Source organism: Hippoglossus stenolepis, chromosome 2 (assembly GCF_022539355.2).
Source record: "Hippoglossus stenolepis isolate QCI-W04-F060 chromosome 2, HSTE1.2, whole genome shotgun sequence".
NCBI classification, from domain to species: Eukaryota; Metazoa; Chordata; class Actinopteri; order Pleuronectiformes; family Pleuronectidae; genus Hippoglossus; species Hippoglossus stenolepis.
In genome coordinates, this window is record NC_061484.1 from 6,811,356 (window position 1) to 6,829,000 (window position 17,645).

General features: G+C 40.8%; 1 protein-coding gene across 2 annotated transcripts; it reads right to left on the reverse strand.

Moving 5' to 3' along the window:
- Nucleotides 1-1,239: 1,239 nt before the first annotated feature.
- Nucleotides 1,240-17,109, reverse strand: LOC118101285 (neuronal acetylcholine receptor subunit beta-2). 2 transcript variants are annotated; one of them, XM_035146908.2, is made up of 8 exons: nucleotides 16,313-17,109; nucleotides 11,454-11,554; nucleotides 8,822-8,866; nucleotides 8,616-8,725; nucleotides 5,379-5,905; nucleotides 4,206-4,696; nucleotides 3,373-3,518; nucleotides 1,240-2,400 (listed from the first exon to the last, which is right to left on the reverse strand). In XM_035146908.2, exons 1-8 carry the CDS (start codon nucleotides 16,356-16,358, stop codon nucleotides 2,385-2,387), a joined length of 1,482 nt encoding a protein of 493 aa, XP_035002799.1. In that variant the 5' UTR covers nucleotides 16,359-17,109; the 3' UTR covers nucleotides 1,240-2,384. The 2 variants fall into 2 exon arrangements, with proteins under 2 accessions (XP_035002799.1, XP_035002790.1); XM_035146899.2 differs by having other exon boundaries at nucleotides 11,409-11,554; nucleotides 16,313-17,107.
- Nucleotides 17,110-17,645: the final 536 nt, after the last annotated feature.

A 17,645-nucleotide genomic window follows, 5' to 3' on the forward strand; every position in this document is an offset into this window, starting at 1 on the left:
ACACTGTGTGTTTGCTCATAAATTTCACTAGTTAATTTTATCTCACCAATGACTTTCACAAACAATAATAATTTTCACAGGACAAATGCCTGTTTTGTGAATGTGGCAGAGCAGCTGTTACAAGCCTCCTCTCACACAAAACACACACAACTGCTTGAATGTCGAAATCTGAGCTGTTTGATCAAAACATGAAAAAGGAAAAGTTCAAAATGCATTTGAGGTCATCCACATAAAACATATGACACATCAGAGTCATTACGCCAAATTTTGAAAAGTATAAAAATAGTTTTGTCACTTTCTACTGACTCTGCTTGCCCCGCTCCACACACTGAACACCTTCTTTTTATCCCTCACTGTCAGGACTCAGCTTCAGTGTTTGCAGAATGTCAGTTATTCCATCCACAAAAAGAATACACAGATTTTTCCTCCACTAATAGTTTCTCTATCCTCTCTCTCTGTGTGAGAGTGATTCACTTGTGTCGAACACCTGCTATTTCATCTCTGGACAGACGGGTTCATTCACATCCTACACACACTCCGACTACACAGGATCAGAGAGATTCTGAACTTGTACAAACATATTTTCACAGCTTGTGGTAGAATATGACTTTTTGTGAGTCTGTGGCAGAAAATGTATGAGAGGTTCAAGTTTGTGACATTGAAAAAAAGCTTTGTGTTTACGTGAACTTTACAAAGATTTGTGGCGGTAGAGGTATTTTGAGAAAGTGTGTTGTCAAGGAAAGTGTTATTGCATCCCCAACAACCACTTAAACAAAGTCAGGAATTAATAAATAGATAACCTAAATAAATGAATAAATAGATATATAATTGATATTCTTTTTTGGTTAAATAATATAATAATTTCATTCCACTTCAATAAACCTTCCCCATCCTTAAATCCATAATTACTTTTGCAGCATATTTTTCCACTTTCTAATTGATAACTATTAACAGAATCCACATCCTGGGCTTTAGACATAAGTATCTTTCCGAACAAAATTATCACATTTGTTTGTTTGTTGGTTGTTTTGTTTGTTTGTTAATAGGATAACTCACAAACTACTCAACTGATTTCAATGAAACTTGGTGGAATGATGGGTAATGCATGGATCTCGATTTGAAAAAAATATTCTAGATTGAATTTGAGGGGACTCTTGGCCCTTGTATGTGCTCTACTGAAAAGGAGCTTATGAAACTCCATGTTGCAATATAGACAGAAATGATTGGACACATTCCATCTCAAATTAAATGAGTTGGCCTCCTCTTTATTAATGGCATGATTTCATCATTTACATCTGTGCTTTTCTTACGATGACATGTCTGTGTGAAAATGACCTAAACCAGAAAAGACAATGAAAGACTTAGTGAACTCATGTTTGAGAGAAGAGCAACAGCCCAACATAAAATTCACAGCTTTTTATTCATCATGTTGTCCTAGAGTACAGTCAGTGTGAAATGTGGATCAATGTATATGTAGAAATATGTGTATATATGTATATGTGTGTGTACATCTTCATCCACTTTTCTTTTCCATCTTCACGTCATTATTGTCGTTTTTCATTTTCATTTCATCACATTTTCTTCGAGGAGTCTCTGGGTTTTTCCGACAGGCCTCCTGATTTTATATGGCAAAAAAACAGCGAAAACATTTTTTAAATAAGAGAGTGCAAGTGAGGAAAAAATAAAAGAATGCCCTTTTTTTTATGTAAGACAACGCATTAAGGGGAACAACACGGCTCTGAAGACGGATGGTGGAAATGAGGCATGAAGCTCTGAAGCAGAACGGAGAGGTGCATTCATATTTTTATGAAGAAAAAAGGTGGAGAAAACAAAGTACCTTTGCTTTGTTATGATGAAACTTAGTTTGAGAAGTGTAGAGAAGAGGAGACGTATGATCCATTGTACTGTGCCAACATGAATAATTGGTATAATCTCTTATAAAGTCTTATTTTTCACATGAACAATCCTGCAGAGGACAGCAGGATAAGAATTACCAGCGGTTTTTTTCTAGTTTTGAGGTTTGTGGTTTGTTCTGTACATTTTGAAAGTTAACGCTAAGGAAAATACTCATATATTGTGTCTAAAACTGTGCACAGACATCGTCTTTGCTTGACAATAATGTCCTCTGGATAGAAGTTATATGTTATAAAAAATATCTTAAGATTGTCATGCTTGTGAAGATGGTGGAGCTTCGATGAATACATAGTCCAAAAACAATAAACCATGCAGTATAAAAATAAAAGTGTTCCAGCATTAAAGGTCCACGGCTGCAAACACAGCTCGTGCAGCCGGCTGCATTGATTCAGCTCTCAGCTGGTGTTCTCCGTCAAAGTTCCTATGAGAGATGCTTACTCAGCTGTTTCCTTTTCAGTTCCAAAGAAATCCTAGAAATCGCGAAACCTACGGAAAGAAAACCAAAGTGTGCTTAATATGAGGGAGGACATACTGAATTTATTCTGTCGCATTTTCAAACAAATATATTTGCTTCACTTTTCTAATACACAGTTCATTTAAACTATTTGACCTAAACAAGTGGGTACCTCAGCCAAGGAGGTTATGTTTTCACCCCCTGTCCGTTTGTTTGTTCGTGGGTTTATTGGTTAGTTTGGTTGTTTGTGAGAAAACATGCACATAAACAACTGAATGGATTTCAATGAAACTGTGGTGAAGGAAGAATCCATTAAATTGTGGCGTGGATCTAGATCAGGGGTCTGATGCAGGATTAATCGTTTTGTCACTTTCTCTAACATTGCTACGTAAGGTGTTTTGAGACATTATCACTGTTTTCCCAGGGAATACTTCATGGATCTTCAAGAAAAGAATTAGGCACCTTCAAGAAACTGATGTCTATGATTATGTGACATTTGGTGCAGTTTGAATGAATTTAAAGGGACTGATTGGCCTTGCTGGGAGGGATGCGCTCACGGTGCCATTCTGGTAGGTGCAGGAATATCAAGTTTAAAGTTTGAGCTGTGTAAATGAAAAGAAAAGTTAAAGCAGATTAAAATACTATAGTAATAGCCTTAGTCAGTTCTTCCTGGCTCCTGTTCTCATGATTTCTTTCTTTGATTTGTAAAATGTTGTATTAGTAAGGAAAGAAAATATGATTGTGTAATACAATTGTTGATGCACAAATTTCAAATTAAATCTCTAGGTCCTATACATTTGGAGCTGCTTTAATTCAGAACCAGTTCTCCATACTGACCATGGCTTAACAAAGACCATGACTTTGATACACAATGGAGACACAATGGAGAGTGTGCACAGTGTCAGTTCATTTGTAGTCTTACATATTTAAAGAAGAGTCTTTGTCAGGCTATTAGCTGCAGTGCTGTGATGCATGTAACAGTGCGCTTTGGTGTGTGAACTCACTCAGTGTCGTCAGCAGTGGGCGTGTTATAGCTCTGGAACAGCGGCTGCATGAAGAGCCCCAGTGTTCCCGTCACACACACCAAGATGAAGATCCACAGGAACAGACGGTCTATCACCATGGCCACGTACTTCCAGTCCTCAATGATCTGAAAGCAAAGCCACAAGTTGAATTATTATAAGAGATTAAGTTATGTCTATAAAGTATGTGTGTGGAGGGAAATCATCGGATCACTAAAAGAGCGTACATTTTGAAAGAGTTCCTAAAGTTTTGCGTGTAAGCCGAAGTGTGTTATTAACTGCTGCCGTGGCGACAAAGCTTCTGGGACACCAAAGTGTGTATCAGGTTATATTTTTAACTGCAGTGCAGCCGGCTGATACTGAGAGGAGGAAGCTTGATGAAAATTGCCACAAGCAATTACAGCCGCAAAACTTGTTTGTAATATTTATTAGATGTGGGAGTCTTGTGGAAGTTTAGAAGCCCAGGGGTGAACAGTTCTGGGGTGAGGGTTAGTGCTGCGTTCAAATACTGTGTGGTCATAAGTGGGTACGTGTGTGTGCAGGGTTTTCTGAGGATATCCGATGTTTTCAGAAAAAGGGAGATGACTGACAGGTTGGGAAACTGTCACAGGGAGACAAAAGCAAAAGCTTAATGATTTTAGACGCGGCATGTTAGATGTCTCATCGTGCCCTTATCATCCCTCCCTGTTGCATCTTTGTCATCATCCATCTCGGTAATCTACTTTTTGTGCGTCTTCTCTTCCTCCTATATTCTTTATTTCCTATTTTTAATTCTTTGATACTGTCTATTCCGGCTCTTTTGTGTATCCTCTCACCCCTTCATCATAGTCCTCTGTCTTCATATGTTCAGAGATGTATCTCACTCCATCCACTGCTTCCTCCAGATCTGCATCACATTGACCATCCAAAGACCTCTGCAAGTCTGACAAACCACCGCCCCCATCTGGGGTGTCGCCCACTCCCCAGCAAAACCTGTGGGCCATTTCCTCGTTCACGTAGATAGAGTCACTGTCTGTTGGGATCCCGCCGAGCCTGATGTTGGAGTACTGCTTCTTCTCTGTGCAGCTCTGGGACCGGCTTTTCCTGACGGTACTTCGGTCGGCGTACTTCTGACGGAGTTTGTTGCGGATGTTGGAAGAGCCTGGGCGCCTCATGAAGAGGAAGGTGGGCAGTTGGATTAAGAAGAGGCGTTTAACCCAGGCGGGCATGTGGTGGGTGGAGGGGGAGCGGTGGTGTACGTTGAGGTTGCAGACGGTGCTTACGGTGGAGAAAGTGACCAGAACCATGGTGAACATCAAGTATTTACCTAGGAGAGGGGGACAGATAGAGAAAGAAGAAAATGAACAGATACATAAATAAAATTGATGGTAGCTCAATTCAGTTCACTTCAATTTCATTTTAAAGCACCAATTAAAACATGCATTTTAGACATTTTATTTCAATAGCGAGATCAAGGTGGCAGAAGCAGAGCTTCCTGGATAAACATGTGAATGGAAAGATTATTAAAGTCCAAAAGACAAATCACCAGAGTGGTGAGTTTGAAATGACAGAGATGTTTTCCTGTAAATAAAGTGTTGAGTTGCAAAAAGCCTGCCACAAATAAAGGACCAGCACAGGTACAGTAAACAATGACCTTGGCCTTGACCTACTTGAGAAATGGATCCATTTATCATGTTGTATATTTTGCGGTAACACTCGCAGTCTGTACATGCAGTACAAGGACTTGGATTTAATTCCATGTCCAATATTTTCAATGTATTCTTGCATCTGACAATGAATTTAACAAGGAAATATGTAAACATTTAAACAAAATAGCATGGATGCATTTTAAGAAGTATATAAATCCTATTCAGAATTCCCAACATTCTTCAGTTGTGATATTATCATCAAATTACAGGGAAAGATAAATCTGGCAAACATGTTTATTTTGTTTGTTTCATATATTAAATACACTCAGATGCACACAGACAAACTTAAATATGACTGACCGATGAGTGGCACTGCTAGAGAGGTTGGTGGCACTATCTTGGATATCAGCAGCAGGAACACAGTGAGGGCCAGCAGCACCGAGATACACAGCGTCATCTTCTCTCCACAGTCTGACGGCAGGTAGAAAACCAGGATAGCCAGCGACGTGATCAGCACACACGGGATGATCAGATTGATGGTATAAAACAGCGGCTTCCTCTGGATGACAAAGTCGTAGGTGATGTCCAGGTAGGTGATATCGTTGGGGTCCTCGTTTTTGCGTGCCGGCAGCGACACGATATCCCACTCTCCACTGGGCGTGAAGTCGTCGCGACTGGCAAAGTCACTGGTGAGGATTAGGTCCAACTCTGTGTGGTCGTAGGTCCAGGAGCGGAATTTCAGAGTGCAGTTCTGCTGGTCGAAGGGGAAGTTCTGCACCTCGATGGCACAGGCCGATTTGTAGATTGCCGGCGGGAGCCAAAAAATGTCCCCTGTGTTGGAGACTACCACGTTGCAATAGAAGGAGACCTCATAGACACCATCGGCACTGTGACACATTAAAGAAAGCATTGAGTCAGACTAGAAGAAGGCATATGAGGCAAGGCCAATAATCTAATCTAATAATCTATTCACTTTCCTGCTGAGAGTTAGGAGAGAAGATCTAAACCACTGCAACAAGTTGATTAGTGAGCTTTAGAGCTGCAACAGATAGATTTTTGTCTCCTTTAGACAGAGGCTAGCTGTTTCCTTCTACACTAATCAGCCACAATGTTAAAACTACTTTCCTAATAATGTGTAGGTCCACATGGTGCCATCAAAAACAGTTCTAGCCCTAAAGGTTTCAGGACTTGAGCATCAGACCCTTACAGTCCTGTAAATACAGAGGTTTAGGCCTCCACGGATCAGACTTGCTTTTCCAGCTAATCCTACAGATTTTCAGACTGAATGAGATCAGGGGAATTTGGAACAATAAAATTTGTTTGCACTGATAACGCATTATCCTGCTGTAAGCGGTCACTAGCATCAGGTACTACTGTTGTTATGAAGGGGTGTACTTGGCCTGCAACAATGTTTAGGTAGGTGGTACAAATCAAAGTTAGATGCAAATGAATCCTTGGATGCAATGCTTTGCAGCAGAAGATTGATCAGGGGAGGGTTTGCTTTTCCTCGACGGGTTTGTCTTCTTCCCATAGAGCAGGGGTCTTCAATGTTTTTCAGGCCAAGGACCCCCAAACTGATGGAGAGATGGAACAGGGACCCCCTACTATATATATTGTATAAAATTGTTTTATATTAAACTGGGCCTAGTGCCATGTATAAACATAGCTACCCTGTTATTGTGCATTCAATACTAAGCTATTCAAATAATACACAGGTTCATATATTTATGTTTTTATTTTAAAGGGGACATAGCATGCCCATTTTACCACAAGTTGATATGGTTCCTTGGGGTCTTAATGAAATGTCTGTAACATACTTTGGTCAAAATACCACAAGGATCATTTCAAACAGCACCCTTTTTACCCTGTATAAAACAGCCCTCCACAGAGTGACCTGTTTTGAGTGCCTGTTCCTTTAAATGCTAATGAGCCAGCTCCCCCCTCCCCCCTCTCCCCCCATGATTTTAAACGATATAAATTACATATTTTATATGCATGCAAATATGCATGTAGGGAGACTTCCAGTGCATTGTTATGACACAAAACCCAGGAAGCTCAATCGAGTCACTCAAGCATGACGTTTCTGACTTAGAGGAACCATAACAAAACGCGCAAGTGTTTTTTTCCCAGAGTTTTTGGGTTGGTAGACATGCCAGATACCCACATTAACGTGTAGAAGCACTAACAAAGTGGAATTTGCATGCTATGTCCCCTTTAAACATACATGTAGAAGGGACAGTGAATCCTCAAGCCATCTGTGGATGGCACACATACTCCCACATTAGTGAGATGACTGACCCTGATGAGTAGCACACAACTTATCTAACCTTGGACGGATGGAGGTTGTCAGGCAGAGGGTCATATCAGCCTCAGGCTGCAGTCTTGACCTGTATTTGTTTTTCAGGTAGGTGAGTGAGGAAAATCCACTTTCGCAAAGATGTGTTGTTGCAAAGGGCTGACTGAAAGATAATGTATTCTGCCTCCATTTATCCGTTCACTACAATATGTTGGATTCGTGTTAATGTGTATTTAAAGACATTTAAATTAGTGGGAAAATAATTGGTTGAAAAAAAAAATTTTAAATTACAAAAATTACAAAAATTGTCTAATCAACCAAAAATTTCATGAATTCCGTGAATTGCAGAACCCATAGGGGTCGCGGACCCCCTGTTGAAGACCTCTGCCATAGAGCATCCTGCTGCCATCTCTTACTCCAGGTTAAAGACGCACATGCACCCAGCTGTCAATGCAACGCAATGCAATAGAAAACATGACTCATCAAACCAGGCCATTTTATTCCACTCTTACATTGTCAGGTTCTGCCACGTCTCTATCACTAATGTTTTCTGCAATCTGTGCTGTAGTAGCTCTTCAGTGGGATTGGACCACATGGGCCACACTTCCCCACTTGTATCATCCTGGGTACCAATGAAGCTGATGCTGGTTGTGCTTCCTAGGACCACTTACCACTCAACACCAGTAACACCCCCCAAAACCTGGAAGTGCTCAGACACAGTAATGTCTGTGTCCATTTTTCCTGCTTCCAATCATCGACTTTAAGAACTGACGGTTCATCTGCTGCCTCATCTATCCCACCCTGTGACAGGTGCCACTGGAACAAGAGAACCAATATTTTTCAGTTCAGCTCCGTGCTTTCACTGTTGCGTCTGATCGGTTTATTTAACAGACAGATATGAGCGTGGCATCGGTCTTAGCACCTAACTCTCCGTAGGAAAGCTCTCTGCTAACCACTGGCTCTGACAATTCCATTTACACTCGCAGTGATTATAATCAGACAAACCCAATCACTCCCTAATTATTGGCTGAAGTGATAAAGAAACCAGATTATTCACTAATCTCCTTCACCTCAGCAAAAGCAGAGAGAGAATGCAGAAGATTTTCCCCATAGATAAACATGCTTATTTTAGCCCTAGATTGGGAAAAAACTCTTAATGCTGTGGAATTATAAACTGTACACACGTACACAAAGACTGTACATGCAGTTATATATTTTTTAATTACACTGACTATAAAACAATATAAATTAAATACGGAAAATCTGCTCTTCTCTTTGTGGGATGCCATGCATCTACTAACTTGTTGTAGAGCACTATATCAGGAAGCCAGATGAGTTTGGATGGAATTCGTAGTTTCTTGATGCCTTCATATTTTTCTGGGTCCCATCTCAGCCTGTAATCGTTCCATTCCTGTGAAGAGGGCGTTCATAAACTCCATTACTGACATATACACCCGCATACTGAACACTGTGTGTGTACTCAGCAGTGAGCAGGATTGCACTGTACCTGACACAGCCACAAGTTGGTCGTCATTATCTGCTCTCTCTCATTCTGCAAGAAAACATCGGTCATCTTGTCACACACTACGCATCATTTCCATCATATTCTACTTAAAAATAAACATTCGTGTATTATCACAATGTTGTCTACTGGCGGTGGTTTTAGCAAGACACATTAAAGGTCAAACTCAAATATCAAAGCAAACCTTTAGGGGGTGGACACAATATCACAAACAGTTTTGGGCAATATTACATACCTGTTTAAACCTTCATAAATGTCACAGATGTAATTAACTGTTGCAGTGCAGCTTTGCACAGGATATTTTGTGTCCTGCCTGACACATGCCTGATCAAAAGTTAAGGATACGAAAAAATTTAAGATGCATTATTTTGAGTTATTTCAGATGTTAAAGATGTAAAATGAAATGCTTCACAAGGCATCTGAATTAAGGTGTGCCGGCAGAGGCGTGAAGAGGATGTCAGTCAAGGACCGTGTGCACTAGCATTAAGGCAAATTCATAGTTTCTACATTCGCCAGTGCCCCATGGTCATCATGACGAAAAATGTTGTCATCCACCCGTGTTCGCTAGAAAACGCACAGACCCGCTATGCGGACGTCTGCGTGCAGCCCAACATTTGTGACCTTGCTGTACGTGTCGACTGCGCATGCTCTGGGTTACATCATATCCACCTACTGAAATGGAATGTGGGATCAAGTGTGCATGCTTGGAACCACCGATGTGCATCATTTTAGTATGAACGGAACTATGGGCATGTACGTGTGACCGGAACAAGTATGCAACTCTCAGTGGAGTTAGGTCAACCCTTTAGGCACTGATGCATAACTTAGCAATGTGTAACAATAATGTGATTATAGTTCTTAATAATAATGTCATCTTTATAGTGTTCAGTGAATAGATTGATTGATACGGTAGCTGCAAGCTTGGCTCAGGGGCTGGAGTTCTGGGGGCACAGAAAAGAAAGGAAATATTTCCTCTTATGTATTATTTACATGTTTACAGTGTCTCCTATTTCAACTAGGAAGGATTTGCACCGCCCTGCATTTTTTAATTCGTGCCATTCACTTCTGGTCTATATCTTGTTTACATATGCCACCACCTTGAAAAACCTTCGCTGTCATGAGTATATGTCGAATGGTTCAGAGAGTTTGCAGCACACACACTGAATAACAGGCTTCAGACAATATTCCAAAAACACAGATAATCCAAGGATGGATTACCTTTTTAAAAAAAACAAAAAATGATCTCTCCATCCATTTTCTAAATTACTTATCCTGAGATAGAGGGGAAGCCGCGGCCTTTCCCAGCATGCATTTTGTGTCCACCCTGGACAGGTCACATGTCTATCAGGGCTAACTCAAAGGGAAAGGAAAACAGATTCACCCAACTGAAAGCCAGGTCCTCTAACCTGCATGGTTTTGGCAGTATGACACATTATTAGGAAGCTTTTAATATAACACATCAAAAATTTATTGAGTGCTTTAATATATTTACGTGGCTGTTTTTAAGGTCCAATCAAGTTAATGTAATTAAGCAGTTTAAGTAAAGCAATCACGTCCCTTAGTTTCAGATGGAGATTCCTGATAGAGCTGAGGAGACAGCGGTGATTAGCTAAAAGTTGTGGAAATGTTATTGGAAGTTCTTTTCCTATAATCAAACTGTCAGAATGTCTGCCAGGAGAAAGGCCTGCTGCGTAGAGCAATGCTTGGATTTAAATGAAGTCGCCAACCACACAAGTGTAAAACCTGCACGTAAATAATGCAGGGGCAGATCCAGGGGCAGGGCCAGGGGGGCCTGAGCCCCAGCAGAATCCTGATTTCTAAGTGCCTTTGTCCTGTCATAGTCTGCCGTTGTGGCAATACACTTTTGAGGAAAAACTGTTTTGTAATGGACTCTTGCCTTGGTTTACTTGTGTTTCGATTTGTGTTCTGTTTGGTTGCTGTTTCTGAGTTCTCTCCGTTTCCTGTTTTATTTTGAGATGATGCTCCTTGTGTGTCTCTAGCTTAACTTTCTGTCATTGTCATGTTCCCCCCCTTGTGATCGTCTGCACCTGTTCCTCATGTGTTTCACCAGTGTTTAATCATCCCTGGCTCCCTTGTGTATACAAGTCTCTGTGCTTCTGTTTGTCCTGGTCAGTCAGCTTGTTTCCCTCGTTCCCCTTGTTCCATGTCGGCTGTGTGTGCCAAAGCCCTTCTTGATGTTTCTCTGTATATTGATTATTTGGATTTTTGTGCTTTATTTCTGCAAGAGCCTTTGCTTGAATTAAAGCCATTTTAGTTTTTTCACCTAAATGTGTCTCCTGCATTTGGGTCCACCTGCTCACCACAATAAGACAAAAACACTTTCACATGTATCGACAGAGGCTTAGTTGTTGGGTCCAGGTGACAAAACAAAACAAAAAAAGATTTCTGGGTGAACTCGTTCTGGGTCGAGCTTATGCAGAGTTGCAATTTGTGCATCGTGTTCCTGCTGTAGACAATCCAAAGAGAGCTGCGGTGTCGTGGTGTTTTCTTGGTGTGTGTCCTGAACTCGCTTCATGTACACACGTGTTTGTCTGTGTATTTAAATACTTACTACGCTGATAAGCTGCGACAGAGACACCTGTAAGGAGATAGTGACCTGCTGGGTCTTATTGACCGCCGGTCTGATCAGTTTGTTGTAGCGCTCCGGTCCCAACAGGTAGTTCACCAGCCGCTCCTCTGCATTCTCTGCCCTGCTGCCTTCAGGCAAAACACAAGAAGTGAGGACACATTATATCCTGATAGTGTACAATTAGGACCCAGGTTATGTTTACATCGTTCAAACAGCCACATGCACCTTTACACCTCTGTTGGAAAAGAACACAAGTCAGTCAGCCAAACAGAAATGCCGCAAGTAAATAATTGCCATGTGTTTGTCTAGCAGAGCACAAATTCTGGTAGAAGGGGTAATGTGTTTCCCTCTCAGTGTAACACCACATCCTGTGTGTGTGTTGCAGCTCAGAGCTTGATACCCTCTTTATTGCAATATGTTTTCAGTCCAGTGTCATCACGAATGATGAACAATAAACAAGTTGGCTGTAAATGAAGTCAATTTACCAACGGCCATCAAGGCTGAATCATGTGTGTGCCTGTGTGCCTGTGTGTGTGTGTGTGTGTTGCAGTCTCACGCTTTACTGCAGGGTTTTAGAGCAAAAGAACAAACAAAAATCCAGTCATGCATCCATCCCTGTGAGAGGATCCCTCAAGCTTTGTGTTTCCTCAGCCCTAAATTATTGGTTATGTAAAAGCGATGGTATGAATAAGTCAAACCCACTCTCTTGGCTCCCGCAGCCATTATGTCTCTACATTGTCAAACAAACTGACAACAGCGCAGACAGCGTTAAATATCTGGACTGCCTCACCCCCGCTGTGCCACATGAATTGTCTGTTTTACTATGATTAGCGAGCAGGGATGTTCTTTTTTCGGCGGCGCCCTGCTGCTTCGAGTTTTCATGGCACACTGAACGCTGGATTTTTCAACTGTGAGGAACAGGGAGCGAGGGAGGGGAATCTATTAGAACTAAATGAAAGGGGACACATGATACACTGAAGGTTAACCAGTTAGAACCTTACTCACATCTAGCTTTCATCTCAGGTGGCCCCGATGAGGCAGAACAGCCTGTTGCATGAACATGGCTGCTAATGCTTTAGATCACATCCCACTCCTTGCAGTGAAATAATGACATGTAATGTTTTCACAATGGGTAGGTGGTCTCAGACTTTTGGATCCCACTGTATATAAAGGCAATAAAGGAAAGACTTATGGGATGAGTCGGTATGAGAAAGGGAGAAAGATTAGGGAATAAAGGGGTAAAATTATAAATGAATTACACGGTAAGTACAACATAGTTAAATGTCTGATTACTTTTTATTAAATGCAGAGTGCAATAAGATAGGAAGTAGGATAATAAGTCCTTTATTAGTCCCACAATGGTGAAATTTGCAATAATACTGTTACATGACAAGGCATGAAAAATGTGGTGAAAGTGTTAGTCTTAAAATTATGATTTAGTCACAGAGATGATAATGGTAATTACAATAAAAAATAATTAAATGTATACTAATATTGATTTTACGTTTCACATTAATTTCGGTTAGCTTAGTATAGCTTAGCATAACAGGAATCTGAAGGGAAAGAGCTAATCTTTATAACCAGATTCTTCATGTGAATAGACAGAATCTGTTTACGAAGGACAAAATGTTCTAGTTTGACCAATCACGTTTGAGCAGGCTTTGGTTGCCTGCAGGTAAACAGTCCATGTGGCAAAAGAGGTGGAACTCATTGACCAAAATGCATCGGCTATCTGCTTTTTAATTTATCTGCATTCATTATGTTAATAGCTGTTAATAGCGATTTGCTAAAATGCCGTCTGGAGCTAAATCACCTACAAAAAGCACCACTGTTTGTGATTTGGTAGAAACATTCGACCTGTGTGATAAACAAAACTCGTGGGAGTGTAAACGGTGTATGGTGAACACAGGGCAGAGTCTTGGACCAGATTTCCACTGTCTACACCCGAAACCCCAAAAATATTGGCCAAAATACTACTATAAATACTACTATCTGCATCTAAAGCCCAGTGACTAACATTTGCTTTCTTATTTGTTTGACCTGTACCAAAGCCAAAGTGCCAAATGACCATATAAAGGGTTTGAGGAGGGTGGGGATTGATTTTTTGTATCTGGCTATTTGTTAGCTAGGATGAGCGACTTCCTGGAGGCTCTGATGCTTGACGCAAACCAGGTTAATTTAATTGGACAGCATATATTTAGAGTGGGAGAAGGCTCTGGTCTGCATTTATATATTGAGCTGTGTATGATTATTTGCAGGACAGGAGTTGTACAAGTGCACGACTGGACTTGTTAGTGTGCCACTCTGTCAGTATATAGATCTTTTCTAGTCCTGATGACCACTCAAAGCGCTTTACAGTAAAGGTTTGAGCACTTTCTCTATCATGCATCAGTCACAGCCGTCAGGAGCCATTTGGTGTTCAGTTTCTTCCCCATTGACACTTTGGCATCCAGAATGCAGGAGCCAGAGATCGAACCACCAACATCCTAGTTCGTGGGCAACCCACTCGACCTCTTGGCCCACACTACGCCCAAGAAGATTTCCCATGTGTTACATTGCAGTGTAGATTAAAGTTATTATTTCTGTGAGAGCCTGTGTGTTTTAAATAAATATTGATGTGCAGTCTGTACCATTTTGTGTATTCAATCTCTAAGTTTTACAACAGCTTCAGTCAAAGTGATGAGGCTGTCACTGAGAAGTGGTGCCAAACATCATAGCATAGTGCAAGGCCCATTAAAATCTCCAGGCCGTCAGGGAAACACAAACACTCACAACAACATGGTAGAAGACACACAGAAGTGCTGTGCGCCTTCTTGGTGTATTACATCATTTAAATAATTCAGACTTGGACTTGTGGAGATATTTGCCTTGATGGATGCTGCAGAATAATGTTTTACATTGTCACCTGTCATACCTGATCTTTGTCGGCCCAGCTGTTTACGTAGAGCGGATATGAAGAACGATGGCACTGATTTTGTTTTTCGCCTTGTAAATTTTGGCCTTTTTATTTTTTTTTAAGCCCAACAAGCCAAAGCTAAAGCCTATCAACTTCATTCAGTGAGTACAGGATGGAAAACTCAACAATCCATGAAACACAAGGTCATGTTAGAAAAAGGAAGCTCTTCTTTTAGGAAAAGTGTTCCGCTTTAAACACAGATGATGGTTCTTTCTTTGTGGGAAGAATAAAATAACCCTCTATAAATTATTCAAAGAGCCCATCTGCTTTTACTTACAAGTATTTTAAGAGCACAAGCACAGGAGACAGTTTTTAAAAACCTTTCCCTGAGGTAAAAGTTGTAGGAAGGAGTGTTGTGGCTGCTTTTGATTTGGAAACCCAGAAAGAGATGCACTAGATCCACTCTCTGAGTTGAATTCTCTTTTTCACGTATAAGAACTTACATTGTTGATCAAACACTATGATCAATTTGAATAATGATTTCACAAAACAAAATTTCAAGTGAGACAGCTGTAAAACAGCCACTGTGCCTTTCAGCAACATGATCTAAACACTGTGATGGTTTGCAGAAAAATATAAGTTCAAAATGTTGTAAGCTACCATTAACAATGCAAAGGTCATGTCCTCGATCTTCTCTCTAGACACTTTGGGGTTTTAACAGTCTGAGAAAGAGTTAAAATCCTACAAATACACAGTGTACAAACAATGAGTTATTTAAGGCTGATTTTGCACAGCATATAATCTAAATGTGGCCATTTCTTACAGAAAATTAGTAACTGACATGTTATTTTAACGGAATACATCAGGAATAGAGTTTTTGTTCCTTTGTTATGTTTATGGTCTGTGGAGGAGGCTTTAAGATACTGGGAGATCGAATTAAATAGTTAAGCGTAAACGTTGAGGATTATGCTGTTTTCTTTAGTGGATCATTCTGCTTGTCAAAGAATACAGAATAATATTACAAGTACACACAGTGGACATCACCTCACAAAGCACATAACACAATAATAATAACACACTAACAATAACACAATAATTTCAACACATGATCAGTACCTTGAGCACATCTGCTTCTGGTAAAGGAGGATCTTGAATATATAGCTCAGTGTTTGATTAAAAGTCCATATCGAGTGCTCCAGAGCCGCCTTTCATGTGAGCTGTGTTTGATTATATACAGGAAAGGAGTTGTACATGTGTACAACTGGACTTGCTTCCAACAGGCTTCTTCAGTACAGGACACTGCATGAATTCATATAGGTTATGTCCTCTGCAGTTCACTGACACCAAAGTAACTTCACTTCTCTATGGCAGCTTATTTTGCTGGTGTTACTGGCATTACGCTACTGCTAGTGTGTGTGTGTGTACACTGTTCCATGTACATGTACAGGGATAGCATTAGGACTTTGAACTATTGTGAGCGTAAGACTTTTACAATACTCTCTATTACAACTTCTCATATCATGAACTCATTTTGAAGTCAGTTGTAGCTTTTAATAGATTTATTGAATGAAATCATAATGAAACTGTCCAGCCTGCTTTTTAAGGTTAATACTTGTTTTCAAGGTTCGAGTTACAATTATGTGATGATTGGGATTAGAGCTGAAGTTAGGTATTCAAAGATTGTCACAGGTTAGGGTAAAGGGCTATGGGATGTATGGTATGTCACTGAGTGGGTAGTGGGAGGAGTGTGTGTGTGTTTGTGTGCGTGAGAGAGAGAGAGAGAGAGAGAGAGAGAGAGAGAGAGAGAGAGAGAGATTGGAGTGGGTGCAGGTTCATTTACCTCATCATTTGTCATAATTGCAGATTAAACTTGTAAAATTTACGTGAGGAAAAAAACGTAGAACTCAAAACAGTATTTTTCATCATACCTAACTTAGCAGAACACTCTTCTTTAGACGAATAAAAGTAACGTGAACATAAAACCACTCACTTGTGAGAGACAGAGTGAAGAGCAGGAGAAAAGTGCTGGCCGTCATCTCCTCTCTTCTTCCCTGGACCAACTTGCTCCTTTGTTTCAGTCCGTCCTCCAGAGAACAAGTGTCCTGTGTTTAAATCCCGTCGTTCTGCTGTAACCCTTCCTCCCTACAGTCTCCTCCTCCTCCTCTTCCTCCTCGGTCCACCGGATGCCTCACACCTGATCCGGCTGCTCGTCTGTGGCTTGAATCTTACGCAGCGCAAAAAATACAGAAATACACGAAGTGACCTTTTCCTAGTATAGTAAAGAGGTTACTATACATTTTTATTTACAGAAGACAACATGCTGGTGCGTGAGCCGGGCTGCCCATGGTGCGCCACAGCCACAAACCGCGCTGTCGATCCAAAGCCAAAAGTCCGGAAGATTGAAGTTGACTGCTGTCGATCAAAAACAAGACGCTCATTTAACTAGTTCCTCTGTCGCTCATGAACACACTTCCAGCGCTCACCTGCGGTAAGTTCACTCTTTTCCGGCGAAACGCAAGACGAGTTCTTGTGCGTAAAGAGATGAGGCGCAGCGCAAGGTGCCAGGACGCAGGACGCACCGGTTCCTCAACTACAAGGAAAGTCCACAAGGAAACCAGGAACTGATTCTTCCATGAAACTCGCGCTGAACGGAAGAGAAGCCAGAGAGATGAACAGCAGGAGGAAGAGGATGTGGAGGAGGAAGAGGAGGAGGAGGAGGTGTGTTTGCTGCTTGAGCTCCTTGAGTGGAAACGATTCACGTCACGGCTGAGAGTGATGTTCAGCTGATCCGCTGTAGATGACCTCTCTCTGCCACTGGTGCTTTAAAGTCTTTACTAGACGACTAGCAACAATACAGAATCTCTTCTGTATTGTTGCACTGTGGAAACACACAAACGTCCACATCAACCATCTACTCTGCTTTTACTTGCAACTTTCCAGAAGAATCAGCAGATTGTAGTGAAGTCTGTCTCTATAGCAGAATATATTTTGGTATATAATATTATGGTGTGTATATTAAGGGAACGTGTATTATCTTATGTTGTTTGGCCTATTTGTAGACAAAAAACCAAACTTGTTTCATTATGTTTTATTTCCTGATACACGTATAAATACTTTATTTAACCAGGTCTCATTGTTACAACAATAAAAACACAAACAGAAAAATTCAGATATACACACATATAATCTTCCAAGCATATTTTAATAGGGATTTTAAGAGCATCCACAGCTATTTTCTTGATCCTTTCAAAATTGTCTTAACTTCCCCCATAGTAAACAGCTCTGACAATTCAGGGGGGGGGGGTTGTACTGGATTGTATTTA

Bases quoted from the DNA above. Each gene is read 5' to 3' on its own strand.
- LOC118101285 (XM_035146899.2), bottom strand. From the start codon at position 16,358: ATGACGGCCAGCACTTTTCTCCTGCTCTTCACTCTGTCTCTCACAA. The intron at 4,697-5,378 runs GTCAGTCATATT...CCCCTCTCCTAG, and splicing joins TCTAGCAGTGCCACTCATCG to GTAAATACTTGATGTTCACC. The intron at 3,519-4,205 runs GTGAGAGGATAC...CTTTGCTTTCAG, and splicing joins CAGAGGACTATGATGAAGGG to ATCATTGAGGACTGGAAGTA.